The sequence below is a fragment of the Rhineura floridana genome, chromosome 3, assembly GCF_030035675.1.
Source record: "Rhineura floridana isolate rRhiFlo1 chromosome 3, rRhiFlo1.hap2, whole genome shotgun sequence".
Taxonomy (NCBI): Eukaryota; Metazoa; Chordata; class Lepidosauria; order Squamata; family Rhineuridae; genus Rhineura; species Rhineura floridana.
In genome coordinates this window covers 137,005,016-137,021,579 of record NC_084482.1, presented here as the reverse complement: position 1 = coordinate 137,021,579, position 16,564 = coordinate 137,005,016, and the positions used below count along the sequence as shown (strand labels likewise).

Sequence of the window (16,564 nt, the reverse complement as noted above, 5' to 3'; positions counted from 1 at the left end):
GGCCGTTGTATTTTGCACAAGGTGCAGTTTCTAAACCGTCTTCAAAGGCAGCCCCATGTAGAGTGCATTGCAGTAATCTAACTTGGAGGTTACCAGAGCATGGACAACTGAAGCTAGATTATCCCTGTCCAGATAGGGGCGTAGCTGGGCCACCAACTGAAGTTGGTAGAAGGCACTCCGTGCCACCGAGGCTACCTGAGCCTCATGTGACAGAGATGGTTCTAGGAGAACCCCCAAGCTACGAACCTGCTCCTTCAGGGGGAATGCGACCCCATCCAGGACAGGTTGAACATCCACCATCCGGTCAGAAGAACCACCCACTAGCAGCATCTCAGTCTTGTCTGGATTGAGCCTCAGTTTATTAGCCCTTATCCAGTCCATTGTCGCAGCCAGACAGTGGTTCAGCACACTGAATACTTTATCTGGGGCGGCTCAGGACTTCATGGCCTCCATGGCAACCATGGGGCTGTCTCAATTTGCCACTGGCCCAACGCATGTGTCGGGGCATACTCTTGATTTGATCTTCGCCACTGGACAGGGAGATGGGGATCTGGAGGTGGGGAGTTTTTCATCGACTCCATTGTCATGGACAGATCACTGCTTGTTGAAGTTTGGGCTTACAGTGACCCTTTCCCTCTGCAAGGGTTGGGGACCTATTAAGTTGGTCCGACCTCGGAGACTAATGGATCCTCAGGGTTTTCAAAGGGCTCTGGGGGATTTTCCGGCTGATAGGACTGGAGCTCCTGTCGAACCCCTGGTCGAACTGTGGAATACGGAAATGACCCGGGCCGTGGACATGATCGCTCCTGCGCGCCCTATCCCGTGCAGAGCTCATGCAGCCCCGTGGTATACCCCGGAGCTGAGAGCGATGAAGCAAGAGAGGAGCAGGCTTGAGTGCAGATGGAGACGTACTCCTGACGGATGCAATTATGCCTCGGTAAGTGCCTCTACCAAGTCGTATATAGAAGCGGTGAGGGCAGCGAAAAAGCGATATTTTGCTGCTACCATTAATTCATCCCTCAACCGCCCAGCGGAGCTTTTTAAAATTGTCCAAGGGCTTTTACACTCTAGTCCTCAGGACATTATAGAACCATCAGAAACCCGCTGTAATGAGTTCGCCCGGCACTTCCAAGATAAAATCTTATGCATCCGCCGGGACTTAGACTCCAATATTATGGCAGTTGAACCAAATGAGGTATCCAGAGCACGGTCTTGTCCTCATTTATTGGATGAGTTTCAGTTGGTACAGCTTGAGGACGTTGACAAGGTGCTTGGACTGGTCCGTGCAACCACTTCTGTTCTGGATCCTTGCCCCTCTTGGCTAGTGAAAGGTGGCAGGGCTGGAACAGCCGGTTGGGCCAGGGAAGTGATAAATGCCTCCTTGAGAGAGGGAGTGGTTCCTAGCTGTTTGAAAGAGGCGGTAGTGAGACCACTCCTGAAAAAACCTTCCTTGGACCCAGATAATTTGAACAACTATAGACCGGTGGCGAACGTTTCATTCCTGGGCAAGGTCTTAGAACGTGTGGTTGCCGGCCAGCTCCAGGTGCTCTTGGATGAAACCGATTATCTTGATCCATTTCAATCCGGTTTTAGGCCCGGTTTTGGCACTGAAACAGCCTTGGTCGCCCTGTATGATGACCTATGTCAGGAGAGGGACAGGGGGAGTGCAACTCTGTTGATTCTCCTTGATCTCTCAGCTGCTTTTGATACCATCGACCATGGCATACTTCTGGGGAGACTCATGGAGTTGGGAGTTGGAGGTACTGCTTGGCAGTGGCTCCGCTCTTACTTGATGGATCGTCTCCAGAAGGTAGGGCTTGGGGAGCATTGCTCAATACCCTGGACTCTCCATTGTGGAGTCCCGCATGGATCGGTTCTGTCCCCTATGCTTTTTAACATCTACATGAAGCCGCTGGGTGTGGTCATCAGGAGTTTTGGAGTGCGTTGTCACCAGGATGCTGATGACACGCAACTCTATTTCTCCTTTTCATCTTCTTCAGGTGAGGCTATTAATGTGCTGAACCGATGCCTGGCCGCGATAATGGACTGGATGAGAGCTAACAAACTTAGGCTCAATCCTGACAAGACTGAGACACTGTTGGTGAATGCCTTCTCGGCCCAGATGGTGGATGTCCAACCTGTTCTGGATGGGGTTACACTCCCCCTGAAGGAACAGATTTGTAGTCTGGGGGTTCTTTTCGATCCATTCCTGTCCCTCGAGGCTCAGGTAGACTCGGTGGCACGGAATGCATTCTACCATCTTCGGATGGTAGCCCAGCTACGCCCCTATCTGGACAGCGACAACCTCACCTCAGTTGTGCATGCTCTGGTAACCTCTAGATTGGACTACTGCAATGCACTCTACGTGGGGCTGCCTTTGAAGACAGTTCGGAAACTACAGCTAGTGCAAAACGCGGCAGCCAGACTGTTGATGAGGATGAGATGGTCCGCACATATAACACCTGTTCTGGCTCGTTTGCACTGGCTACCTGTTCGTTTCCGGGCCAGATTCAAAGTGCTAGTTTTGACTTATAAAGCCTTACACAGCGCGGGACCACAGTACCTGGCGGAACACCTCTCTCGATACGAACCTACCCGCTCACTACGTTCAACATCAAAGGCCCTCCTCCGAGTTCCGACCCATAGAGAGGCTCGGAGGGTTGTAACAAGATCTAGGGCCTTTTCAGTGGTGGCCCCCGAATTATGAACAGTCTCCCCGACGAGGTACGCCTGGCACCTACACTTCTATCTTTCCGGCACCAGGTCAAAACCTTTTCATTCTCCCAGGCATTTTAATATGTTTTATTAGTTTTTAATATGTACCAGATAGTTTAATTGTTTAATATTGTTTAATATGTTTGCCTTTTAGTGTTTTTTATGTGATTTTATTGTATTTTATGTTGTGCACCGCCCAGAGAGCCTTCTGGCTGTGGGCGGTATAAAAATTGAATAAAATAATAAAATAATAATAAATAATTGACAGCCTACCTGAAGAACATGAAAAGGAGAAATAGAGCTGCATATCATCAGCATACTGATGGCAACACACTCCAAAGCTCCAGATGACCGCACCCAATGGTTTTGTGTAGATGTTGAACAGCATGGGGGACCAAACTGACCCCTGCGGAACCCCATACTGGAGAGTCCAGGGTGCCGAGCAATGCTCCCCAAGAACCACCTTCTGGAGCTGACCCGCCAAGTAGGAGCGGAACCACCGCCATGCAGTCCCTCCCAACTCAGCCAGTCTTCCCAGAAGGATACCATGGTCGATGGTATCGAAAGCCGCTGAGAAATCAAGGAGAACCAACAGAGTTACACTCCCCCTGTCTCTCTCCCGACAGTGGTCATCATACAGGGCGACCAAGGCTGTTTCCATGCCAAAACCAGGCCTGAAACCCGACTGAAATGGATCCAGATAATCGGTCTCATCAAAGAGTGTCTGGAGCTGGCCTGCCACCACTCATTCAAGGAATTTGCCCAGAAATGGAACACTTGGCATCGGCCTATAGTTATTATGATTTTCTGGATCCAAGGAGGGTCTCTTCAGGAGTGGTCTCACTACCACCTCTTTCAGGCAGCCAGGGACCACCCCCTCTCACAGAGAGGTATTAATCAGTTCCCTGGCCCAGCTGGATGTTCCATCCCTGCTAGCTTTTATTAGCCAAGAAGGGAAAGGATCCAGCACAGAAGTGGTTGCACGAACCTGTCCAAGCACTTTGTCAACGTCCTCAAGCTGTACCAACTGAAACTCATCCATGAAATCAGGACAAGACTGTGCTCTGGACACCTCGTTTGATTCGCTTGACCTGCTATAACACTGGAGTCTAAGTCTTGGCAGATGCAAATATTTTATCCTGGAAGTGCCCAGCAAATTCATTACAGCGGGCCTCAGATGGTTCTGCCATGTCCTTGGGGCCAGCCTGTAATAGTCCCTGGACAATTCTGAAGAGCTTCCCAGCATTATTGTCTTTTCTAGTGAATCAGCAGGTGCAGGAAGACTTGTAGTGGTGACCATTGTGAATGGGTCAGGACAGTACCTGGAGGAAGGCAGTCAAACTGCCCCAGCAGACGGGCCTGAGAAAAAGATGGGGAGGACAGCTGACTTCACAACACAGATGGACCAGGGGACACTTCAGGAAAGGGGAGAGATGGTTCTGCATGTGTCTCTACTGTCCACAGACCTCTTCCTGGTTGCCGCTTCAGGCATCTCCGTCAAGCTACTAGTCATCTCCGGAGATTTGTGAACCAGTCTCTCTTTTCCTAATATGTATGCACTACAGTCTACACTCACAAACAGCAGGTGAGTAAGCTTCTGTCTGAGATAGACCAGTTCAGGCTGTAGGCAAAGCTTAATCCCTGCACACAGAAAACCAGACATCAGGGAAAAGTGTTGAAGCCTGTCCTTCAACCTGACTTTCTACTTTTCTATGGGTGCAGATTTTTTTTATTTTTTACTGGGAAAACTGAACTCTTCAACTGAATTTCAAAAGACATTCACACTGGAAGAGCCAACGTATTTTGAATATTCCCATTCCATCTCTGATAATGCTGCTGTGTCTCACCACCATGCTAACAAATAAAATGCAATATTGAAAGAGAAGCTTTCCAATATCTCAGTAATGAACCCTGAAAAAAAACTTTGTATATGTACCAAGGTATGGAAATACCCTGCATATTATTGGTAATTGCTGCACTGCTCCACCTGTGTTTTAGCTTCTGTTCAAATTTATGAACCCTAAAGTAGTTGTGACAGATTAGGTAGGTTTATTTTATATTCTTTTGAATACCATTGATTGCTTGTTAGATTTCATTTAGATACATGCTAGCTTTAAATTAAGTTTATCTCCAGGGCTATTCCCTATCCCACCCATAGCCAATTATCTAAACAGTTCAGCTTCAAGAAGTGAGATTCCGGTCCTCTTTACTCTTGTGGAAGTCAGAACCAACTTTACTCATCTATACTCTCATTTAATTTAAGGCAGGCCATTTCAGAACTATTACTTTTGCTATCACAAGAGAGCAGAACATCCAAGATTGGCTGTTAAATTTAAAGTGTAAGATATTGAAACAGATTGTGAAGAAGTACTATCTTTACTGAATGAAGTCTGTCATTATGAGATTTATTATATATCAAGATTACTTATTAATATACATTGCATTATACTATCTGAAAAAATAGACACGTTTTAGTACTGCTAGGCCAATGACAAGAATTTCAAAAGAAATAAAAGAAGAAATGATATGTTCCTAGGATATACACTTTAACATGGTGAGGGGGTTTGAGAGTGTCGAAGAAGCTGAGAGCAATGCCGTCAGGAGTCTAGACCAAGAGGCTAGACTCCTAGCAGGGGCACCCATGGCGGAATGGTCAAAGCTGAGACACCAAACTAAGATGCATCCAGACTCGGAGGAAGGCAATGGTAAACCACCTCTGAATACCTCTTACCATGAAAACCCTATGAACAGAGAATCCAAAATGCAACACAAGATAGTGCTGGAAGATGAAACCCTCAGGTCAGAAGGCACTCAACAAGCTACTGGGGGAGAACAAAGGACAAGTACAAGTAGTGCTATGACTAATGACGCAGCTGGGTCAAAGCTGAAAGGAAGCCCAGAGGCTGATGTGCACAGATGTGAAAGGAGAGTATGGAGTTGTACGACATACACAATAAGAACGTGGAATGTGAGAAGCATGAACCAGCGAAAGTTACAAATTGCCAAGCAAGAAATGGAATACATCAACATTACAATACTTGGCATGAGTTAATTAAAATGAATGGGAATGGGACATTTTCAATCAGGCAACTACAAAATATTTTATGCAGGAAATGAGAAATTAAGAAGAAACAGGGTTGCTTTAATAGTGAGAAGTGATATAACAAAAGCAATTAGGAGCTATATCACAAGGTTTGAGTGAGTGATATCAATGAGATGGGAAACCTATTAACATAACCATCATCCAAATCTATGCTCCAACAGCAAACACAGAAGAAGAGGAATTGGAGAGATATTACATAGAAGTACAGGAAGAAAGTGATCACATACCAAAAAAAGATGTTCTGATAATCATGGGAGACTGGAATGCAAAAGTAGGAACAGAGAAGACCTAGAAATTATGGGGAAATAGGGTTTAAGGGATACAAATGAAGCCAAAGAAAGACTTATTGAATTCTGTGAAGCCAGTAATTTGTTTCTTGCAATTTTTGAGCAACCAAAAAGATGACTGTATATGTGGACATCACCAAATGGTCAATAAAGGTAAAGGTGTCCCTGCACTTGTAGTGCGAGTCGTTTCCGACTCTTAGGGTGATGTCTTGCGATGATTACTAGGCAGACCATATATATGGGGTGGGATTGCCAGTTCCTTCCTCGGCCTTTCTTTACCCCCCAGCATATGCCGGGTACTCATTTTACCGACCACGGATGGATGGAAGGCTGAGTGGACCTCGACCCCTTTTACCACAGATTCTACTTCCTCCTTCCATTGGAATCGAACTCCGGCCGTGAGCAGAGCTTCGGCTGCGTTACTGCTGCTTACCACTCTGCGATTATATAACTGGTAGCAGAAAATGGAGAAGTTCCATACTTTCTGCGAAAACAAGACCAGGAGCAGACTCTGGTACAGATCATGGATTGAAGTCAGAGACATTATCAGGGAGAATACAAAAAGACAATACCTCTAGTTAAAAAGAAAGAAATACTGCAATGGATGACTGAAGAAACTCTTAAAATGGTTAAAGATAGAAAGCAAAAGCAAAAGGAGACAGAAGCATGGTCAGAACTCTAAATACAATAATACAGCGACTAATACATAGAGGGAACTATTACAATAGCTATTGTAAAGAAACAGAAGAGGACAAAAAAAAAGGTAGAAGAAGAGATTTATTCCAAAAGATTAGAGAAATAAAAGAGAAATTTAAACCAAGAGTAGGGATGTTGGATAATAAACAGGGGAACACACTGACTGACCAAGATAAAATAAAAGCAAGATGGAACCAATTCACTGAGGAACTCTATAAAAGAGATGCAAGGATGACAGATTCATTCACGGAGGAACCATATGATGAAGAACCAGAAATTTTAGAATGTGAGGTGAAAGCTGCTCTTAAAATACTTGGAAAGAAACAAATCACCAGGAACAGATGGCATACCAATAGAGTTGCTACAAGCTACTGAGACTTAATCTGTCCAAATTTTGACAAAAACCTGTCAAGAAATATGGAAAATGAAACAATGGTCCACAGACTGGAAGTGTTCAATATACATCCCAATTCCAAAGAAAGGGGATCCCAGGGAATGCAGTAATTATTGAACTATTGCCTTAATATCCAATGCAAGTAAAGTAATGCTCAAGATTCTACAACCAAGGCTCTTACCATATATGGAGCGAGAAATGCCAGATGTCCAAGCTGGATTTAGGAAGGGAAGAGGTACAGAAATCATATTGCGAACATACGTTGGATGATGGTATGTACCAAGGAATTTCAGAAGAAATCCTCGAACTTGTCAAGGATTATACCTTGGCACAGATGCTATTGGAGGTCGCTGATTTATAGGGTTGCCATAAGTCAAAATCGACTTGAAGGCATATAACAACAATATGATATGTTCCAGCATCTTAACTTCATTTGCTAGTCTTGCGCTTCTAAAATGCAAGAGTCATACAATGTGAAGGAACATGAGAAGAAGCAATTTCATAGGATAAACACATGAAAGGAAAAGACACACCTGGAGCCCCAAAACAGAAAGCAATAGATCAAGAGTAGGATAAAAACATGGAAGGATCAAACTGAAAGAATCAGGAAACAAACAGAAGAAAAAGCTACCTTAATTGTCGATAATTTAGCAATTTATTTATACCTATCACAATACCTTTGAATTTTTTAAAAATATCAGAAGGAGGGGAGGGGAACAGACCTTACAGTAGAATGTGCAAATAATATTTTGCTGTGTGAACACTGTATAATGATTACCTGCACAGCAAATGTACCCAGTACAATAGTGCAAAATATAGGGTTTCTAAAGATGCCATCAAAAACATTCCTTTCACCATGGATTTTGCGTGCGTTGATTTCATTGAACAGCTGCATCATGACAAAGGTATTGAAGATGATGGTATAGTGCTCAGAAGGCGGAGAGTGGAGTGGGGCATTCCTGCCACTGTCAATCTTGAACATTTTTTCACCTGATTAGAATAGGTATAGAAAACAGAAAAACAGTAAACATTTAGCACAAATTAGGTTTCAGTTCAGTGTCCCTATAAACATAAATGTTTTCCATACCACAATCATATCATCAAGATAACAGTAATAGTAACAGTAATAGCAGCTACAACAACAGTAACCATATACAACCAATTATGAAGCTTTACATTTCTATTTGCTACCAAAGTATATTGACATCCAAGACCTCCAATGCAGCAGTTTTTCAAATGTCATCTGTTTTACACACAGAGCAAGCTAGATGTTCAGAGGAGAGGGGTCTCAATGGATGAATGAGATGTTGAAAGGAAGGACTTAGATTTATTATGTACTGGGGAACATTACAGAGCAAGCCAATCTGTACAAATGAGACAGGCTCCACTTGAACTGTAATGGAACTAGACTGCTAGTGATTAATATCAGAAAGGTTGCAAAACAGCTTTTAAGCTGAATTCTGGAGGAAAGCTGAAAGGAATTGGGGAGCATCCAGTTCAAGATGATTCATGAAGCTGTGAATGTTCCAGATCGTCCACTAGGAATACAATAGAACTTGGCAACAGAATACAGAAGAACATGACAGCTTTTAAAAGATAATAAAAGCCCTATAGGGGAAAATGTGCACAAAAAGGTCTTTTGGAAAGGAATAGATGCATATTCTAATGTTAGAAGTCTCCAGGTCAGAACTGGGGAGTGCTTGGTGTTAAAACAATAATAGATAATAACGACCATATTTGAATCCTGGCAGCATGGAGGGAATTAGCAGGATAAAGTAATCTCTGAATACAACCTTTATAGAAAAAGCAGGGAAGAGCATATTGTGAGTAGTGTTGCAAGTGGGGTAAAATAAATGTCAAACTTAAACTCCTTCATGGAACTCTTGTGGATGAAAATACTAGACATTCAAGGCATTTTCATATCTATCACCTAACCAGACCAAAACACTGAGAATGGTTTTGAGATGGAGAAATAAATCAGTGAGACAGAAAAGAAAGTAAGTCTGCAATAACAGGCTGAAATAGTCCGGACTACCTCATTCTAGTGTTTACACGAGTTCCCTTTTAACCTTGTGGCCCTGGAGAGCTCTGCTGGTCACATTTTGTGCTAACCTAAGAACGCACTGTCTCTGAACATAGGAAAACATCCATGGGGCAGATCAAAAGAGATATCCCACCAAAGATTCTCTTAGGACAAGGGATATATCAGCAAAGTAATGGGGTCTTTACAGTGGAATAACTAATAGTGTTTTTGCATACACACTTAAATCTGAGTTACAGAAGTAATACACATTCCAAACTGAGTTAACTTCTCAAGGTAAAGCAATGTAATAGAATACAGTATGTCAGGTGGGTACACAAAGCCTGTTCGGTTAAGCTTTAAAGCTTACTGTTATACAATGATATAGTCATGTAAGTCTAGACATCCTGTAAATATCTAAGTCTGTTGTAGTTATGTGCCTTCAAGTCGATTATGACTTATGGTGACCCTATGAATCAGCGACCTCCAACAGCATCTGTCGTGAACCACCCTGTTCAGATTTTGTAAGTTCAGGTCTGTGGCTTCCTTTATGGAATCAATCCATCTCTTGTTTGGCCTTCCTCTTTTTCTACTCCCTTCGGTTTTTCACAGCATTATTGTCTTTTCTAGTGAATCAGGTCTTCTCATTATGTGTCCAAAGTATGATAACCTAAGTTTCATCATGTTAGCTTCTAGTGACAGTTCTGGTTTAATTTGTTCTAACACCCAATTATTTGTCTTTTTTATGATCCATAGTATGCACAAAGCTCTCCTCCAACATCAAATTTCAAATGAGTTGATTTTTCTCTTATCCACTTTTTTCACTGTCCAACTTTCACATCCATACACAGAGATTGGGAATACCATGGTCTGAATGATTTTGTTCAGTGATAACATCTTTGCATTTGAGGACCTTTTCTAGTTCTCTCACACCTACCCTACCCAGTTCTAGCCTTCTTCTGATTTCTTGACTGTTGTCGCCTTTTTGGTTAATGACTGAGCCAAGGTATTGATAATCCTTGACAAGTTCAATGCCCTCATTGTCAACTTTAAAGTTACGTAAATCTTCTGTCGCCATTACTTTAGTCTTCTTGATGTTCAGCTGTAGTCCTGCTTTTGTGCTTTTCTCTTTAACTTTCATCAGCATTCGTTTTAAATCATTACTGGTTTCTGCTAGTGGTATGGTATCATCTGCATATCTTAAATTATTGATATTTCTCCCTCCAATTTTCACACGACCTTCATCTTGGTCCAATCCCGCTTTCCGTATGATATGTTCTGTGTATAGAATAAATAAATAGGCTGATAAAATACACCCCTGTCTCACACCCTTTCTGATGGGGAACCAATTGGTTTCTCGATATTCTGTCCTTACAGTAGCCTCTTGTCCAGAGTATAGGTTGCGCATCAGGACAATCAGATGCTGTGGCACCCCCATTTCTTTTAAAGCATTCCATAGTTTTTCATGATCTAAACAGTCAAAGGCTTTGCTGTAATCTATATCTATAAAGCACAGGGTGATTTTCTCCTGAAATTCCTTGCTCCGTTCCATTATCCAGTGTATGTTTGCAATATATCTGGTGCGTCTCCCCTTCTAAATCCAGCTTGGACATCTGGCATTTCTCGCTCCATATATGGTCAGAGCCTTGGTTGTAGAATCTTGAGCATTACTTTACTTGCATTGGATATTAAGGCAATAGTTCAATAATTACTGCATTCCCTGGGATCCCCTTTCTTTGGAATTGGGATGTATATTGAACACTTCCAGTCTGTGAACCATTGTTTCATTTTCCATATTTCTTGACAGGTTTTTGTCAAAATTTGGACAGATTAAGTCTCAGTAGCTTGTAGCAACTCTATCGGTATGCCATCTGTTCCTGGTGATTTGTTTCTTTCCAAGTATTTTAAGAGCGGCTTTCACCTCACATTCTAAAATTTCTGGTTCTTCATCATATGGTTCCTCCGTGAATGAATCTGCCATCCTTGCATCTCTTTTATAGATTCTTCAGTGTATTGCTTCCATCTTCCTTTTATTTCATCTCAGTCAATCAGTGTGTTCCCCTGTTGATTATTCAACATCCCTACTCTTGGTTTAAATTTCCCTTTCATTTCTCTAATCTTTTGGAATAGGGCTCTTGTTCTTTTCTTTTTGTTGTCCTCTTCTATTTCTATACAATAGTTACTGTAATAGTTCTCTTTGTCCCTATGTACTAGTCGCCATATTGTTGCATTTAGGGTTCTGACCATGTTTCTGTCTCCTTTCGCTTTTGCTTTCCTTCTCTCTTTAATCATTTAAAGAGTTTCTTCAGTCATCCATTGTGGTCTTTCTCTCTTTTTAACTAGAGGTATTGTCTTTTTGCATTATTCCCTGATAATGTCTCTGACTTCACTCCGTAGTTCTTCTAGTTCTCTGTCAACTAAGTTTAAAGCCTGAAACCTGTTCCTTATTTGATCTATATATGCTTCTGGGATGTAATTTAAATTGTATTTTGGCATTGTGATTGCTTTGTTGTTGTTCTTTAGCTTTACTCTGATTTTCAATACAACCAGTTCATGATCTGTACCACAGTCTGCTCTTGGTTTTGTTTTTGCAGTAAGTATGGAACTTCTCCATCTTCTGCTACCAAATATATAATCAATTTGATTCTTATATTGACCATTTGGTGATGTCCATGTGTACAGTCGTCATTTTGGTTGCTCAAAACATGTGTTCGCAAGAAACAAATCATTGGCTTCACAGAATTCAATAAGTCTTTCTCCTGCTTCAGTTCTGTCTCCTAGGCCCCATTTCCCCACAATTCCTAGTTCTTCTCTGTTCCCTACTTTTGCATTCCAGTCCCCCATGATTATCAGAACATCTTGTTTTGGTGTGTGATCACTTTCTTCCTGTACTTCTGCATAAAATCTCTCCAATTCTTCTTCTGCGTTTGCTGTTGGAGCATAGACTTGGATGATGGTTATGTTAATAGGTTTCCTGTTTAATCTCATCACTTGCTCAGACCTTGTGTTATAGCTTCTAATTGGTTTTGCTACATCACTTCTCACTATTAAAGCAACTCCATTTCTTCTTAATTTCTCATTTCCTGCATAAAATATTTTGTAGTTGCCTGATTGAAAATGTCCCATTCCCGTCCATTTTAATTCACTCACGCCAAGTATTGTAATGTTGATACGTTCGATTTCTTCCTTGGCAATTTGTAACTTTCCCTGGTTCACGCTTCTCACATTCCATGTTCCTATTGTGTGTGTGGTACAACTCTAGACCAGCCTTTCCCAACCAGTGTGCCTCCAGATGCTGTTGGACCACAACTCCCAACTCTCAGCCAGCATTGCCAATGGCCAGGAAAGATGGGAACTGTGGTCCAACAACATCTGGAAGCACACTGGTTGGGAAAGGCTGCTCTAGACTCTCCTTTGCATTTGTGCACATCAGCCTCTGGGCTTCCTTTCGGCTTTTACCCAGCTGCGTCATTAGTTGCAGGCTACTCATACTTGTTCTTTGTTCTTCCCCTGTAGCTCTATGAGTGCCATCTGACCTGGGGGTCTCATCTTCTAGAACTATCTCGTGTTGCATTTTGGATACTGTGTTCATAGGGTTTTCGTGGTAAGAGATATTCAATAGTGGTTTACCATTGCCTTCCACTGAGTCTGGATGCATCTTAGTCTGGTGTTTCAGCTTTGACCATTCCACCTTGGGTGTCCCTGCTAGGAGTCTAGCCTCTTGGTCTAGACTCCTGACGGCATTGCTCTAGCCTCTTCAACACTCTCAAACTCCCTCACCATGTTAAGGTGTGCATCCTAGAGGGGAAAATATCTAAGTATCAATCTGGAAAAGAATGAATAACTCTCACCTACTACTTTCCAAGGCAAAGAAAGCCTTATACTTGTACTTTCCCCATGCAACAATTGAGCGGTGAGGGGCCAAGTCCATGAGACTGGCCCAGTATGATAAATGAAGGACAAATGACAGGGAACATGACACTATAACCTGGGAATTTCTCACACCTATCAGTCTGGCCATCTCTAAATTCACATGGAGATACTTCATTCTAGATTTAAAGGTGTCAATCAGGCTTCAGTCACAAACAGGAAAAGCCATAAAAGGAACTAAAGTAGGAAGAGGGTTGTCAGCCTTATCTCTGTTTATGGTACATGCTTGGGAGCTTGGCCAACTGCCCAGAATTGCATACAACCCCCCTACAGTTAAACTGAATGGGAGAAAATGAACAAATTCAGAGGCTGATTGATTGATTGATTTGATTTGATTTATATCCTGCCCTTCCTCCCGGCAGGAGATTATGCAGAACTCTGATGGGAAAATCTATCACTAATCAATATTCTATAAAGGTAGCTGGCCCACAACAGGATGACTTCAACTACTCCCACATTGACTGGATAAATGCATATTCAGATTCTGACAATGCAAACTTTCTTGATGCAATAAATGAATATGTCTTGAATCAGTTGGCATAAGAACCAGCTAGAAGGGAAGCAACCCAGGATGTAATATTGAGTGGTGTCCAGAACCTGATATAACTCTTGGTGAACTGATTTGGAACAGTGATTATTATGCTATAAACTTTAATATATACTAAAGGGGACAGTTACCTAGACCATCCTAAAATGTAAATGTACTGCCTTCAAGTCGATTCCGACTTATGGCGACCCTATGAATAGGGTTTTCATGAGGCTGAGAGGCAGTGACTGGCCCAAGGTCACCCAGTGAGCTTCATGGCTATGTGGGGATTCGAACCCTGGTCTTCCAGGTCATGGTCCAACACTTTAACCTCTACATCAAACTGGCTCCATCCTACATGGAGATTTAAAATAAGAACATAAGAAAAGCCTGATAGATCAGGCCATTGGCCCATCTAGTCCAGCATCCTGTTCTCACAGTTGCCAACCAGATACCTATGGAAAGCCAATAAGCAGGACCTGAGCACAACAGGACTCTCTCCACTTGAGGTTTCCAGCAACTGGTATTAAGAAGCATACTGCTTCCGACAGTGGAGGTAGAACATAACCATCAGGGTTAGTAGCCACCAATAGCTTTATCTTCCATGAATTCGTCTAATACTCTTTTAAAGCCATCCAAGCTGTTGGCCATCACTACCTCTTCTGGAAGTAAATTCCACAGTTTAACTATGGATTGTGTGAAGAAGAACTTTCTTTTGTCTTTCCTGAATCTTCCAACATTCAGGTTCATTGGATGTCCATGAGTTCTGGAGAGGAAGAAAAACTTCTCTCTCTCTATTTTCTTCACATCATGCATCATTTTATACACGTCTATCTTATTGCCTCTTACTCACCTTTTCTCTAAGCTCAAAAGGTCCAAGTGTTGTAACCCTTCCTCACAGGGGAGTTGCTCCATCCCCTTGATCATTTTTCCCTTTTCTGAACCTTTTTCAATTCTACAGTATCGTTTTTGAGGTGAAAAGGGAAGCCCAAAGGGCCAAATTCCTCCAGGATGCTTGGAGGTGATTTAAAACCACAATAATAAAATCTTAGTTAGAATTTATATCACAGTTCAGGAAAGTTCAGGAAAGTACCAGCAAGTCCAACATGATGTCAGTGTGATTAATGGACAGAATCAAGAAAGCTATATAAGACAGAAATACTTCCTTTAAAAAACAAAACTCTTGCCCAAATGAAATGAGCAAGAAGTAGCACAAACTCGGCAAAATCAGAGCTTGGAAAAGTTACGTTTTTGAACTACATCTCCCATCAGCCTAATCCAGTGGCCATGCTGGCTGGGGCTAATGGGAGTTGTAGTTTAAAAAAGTAACTTCTCCAAGCTCTGGGCAAAATAAATGTAAATTGATGCCAAGGTGAGTGAGGGGGAAAAAAGAATTTGGAGAGCACATTGCTAAAAACATTAAGACTAACAATAAAAAGAGTAGGTCTCTGGATTGAGCTAGATTGCAATTTCTTGGCAACATGGGTCTGTGTGTTGGGTCTCATCTACAGATCAGAAGAGATACATAAAGCATATTTGAAACGATACCGTTCTGTAGTTATATGACAGTAGGCTATATGCATAAATTAAAGTTAACAATAAATGACACTAAGTTTTAGGCAGAAATAAGGCTACATAAGCTTACCAACGAAGAGGAGGGTAAAAATGAGAGTGAGCTGGTAGACAGCATGGCCCAAAATGTTCTTCATCATGGTACGTGAGATAAGAGGCTTGTTTCTGCCATACGGTTTCCTTAGCAGTAAGGATTCTGTGGGAGGTTCCGTAGCCAGAGCAAGAGAGGCAAAGGTGTCCATAATCAGATTGACCCATAGCATCTGTACAGCTTTTAAAGGAGAGTCCTTAAGAGAGAAACCATATAAGGAAATGTATCTCCATCTTCTCTGTATATGAATTTACTGTTCTTAAATATTCTGGTAGAACTTTTTTTTGTAAAACTTCCTTAACAATTCTACTTTCATTTATGTAGTCTCAGGCTGAAAAAGTCAAAATTCAGTACTGAGGAGATATCTGAATCTGGGCCTCCCACAACCAAAGCCAATCTTCCACTGGCTTCTTACAGACATAAGCCACTGCTGCAAGAGAATAAGGAATTGAAATGCTACACCCTTAAAACAGATATGAATACAACCAGCCGAACCCCACCCAAACATAACAATGAGTGAAACTGAGAAATCCTAAAATAACTGTGGAGTCATGGAGCCAGAAATCTTTCGGGGAGCACAATATGAGTAATTTAAATTGTACAAATGAATGGAAAGTCAAAATTTCAGTTGTTTTCTAAATGGACAAGGATTATGTGATTTATTAGGTGTTTGTTTTCAAGACTACATAAATAACCACTAGAAGGAGCTATTTGCTCACTGAATCTGGTAGGGATATGCTTGTAGTCAAATGGTACTTCAGAACAGATCTCTTTTTTTAAAAAAGAACCTCATTCAGAACTCAAAAGCAAAGTAAATTACTATTAAATAAGTTTTATTAAATTGTAGTTTGGATAATGGTTCCTTCTCAGCATTTTTCCTCACTAGGGAACTATAAACTTATGGATAGACTGGCATTATAAACGACAGTGAAGAATAAAACATAATTTTATTTTTTATATTAATTTGAGTGATTAATTCATATTTCTTTGAGTGAAACCTAAAACAGGCTATTCTAGAAAGTATTTTTTTAAAAAACACAGTGAAAATTAATCTAGGTTGTGAAAGTTACCTGAAAAGTAACCACAATATAAGATACCAATAAATTATGTTGGAACTGTGAGCTGCTGTTTGAAATAAAGTGTCTTAACAGCATAATCCTTTGCATTCCTAGTAACATGCCATCAAAACTTCCTATTTTCCTTACTCTCAGCCAGGTAAGCGTTTATAGG

At 41.7% G+C, this 16,564-nt stretch overlaps 1 protein-coding gene across 1 annotated transcript in view; it reads right to left on the bottom strand.

Annotated features, from left to right (window-relative positions):
* The window catches only part of ATP2B2 (ATPase plasma membrane Ca2+ transporting 2), a 462,511-nt gene that overhangs the window by 43,040 nt on the left and 402,907 nt on the right, over nucleotides 1-16,564 (bottom strand). Inside the window, exons 18-19 of the mRNA XM_061618080.1 lie at nucleotides 15,317-15,530; nucleotides 7,974-8,185 (exon numbers count right to left, since the gene is read on the bottom strand). Coding sequence (XP_061474064.1) covers nucleotides 7,974-8,185; nucleotides 15,317-15,530 — 426 coding nt within the window. The remainder of the gene's footprint in view (nucleotides 1-7,973; nucleotides 8,186-15,316; nucleotides 15,531-16,564) is intronic.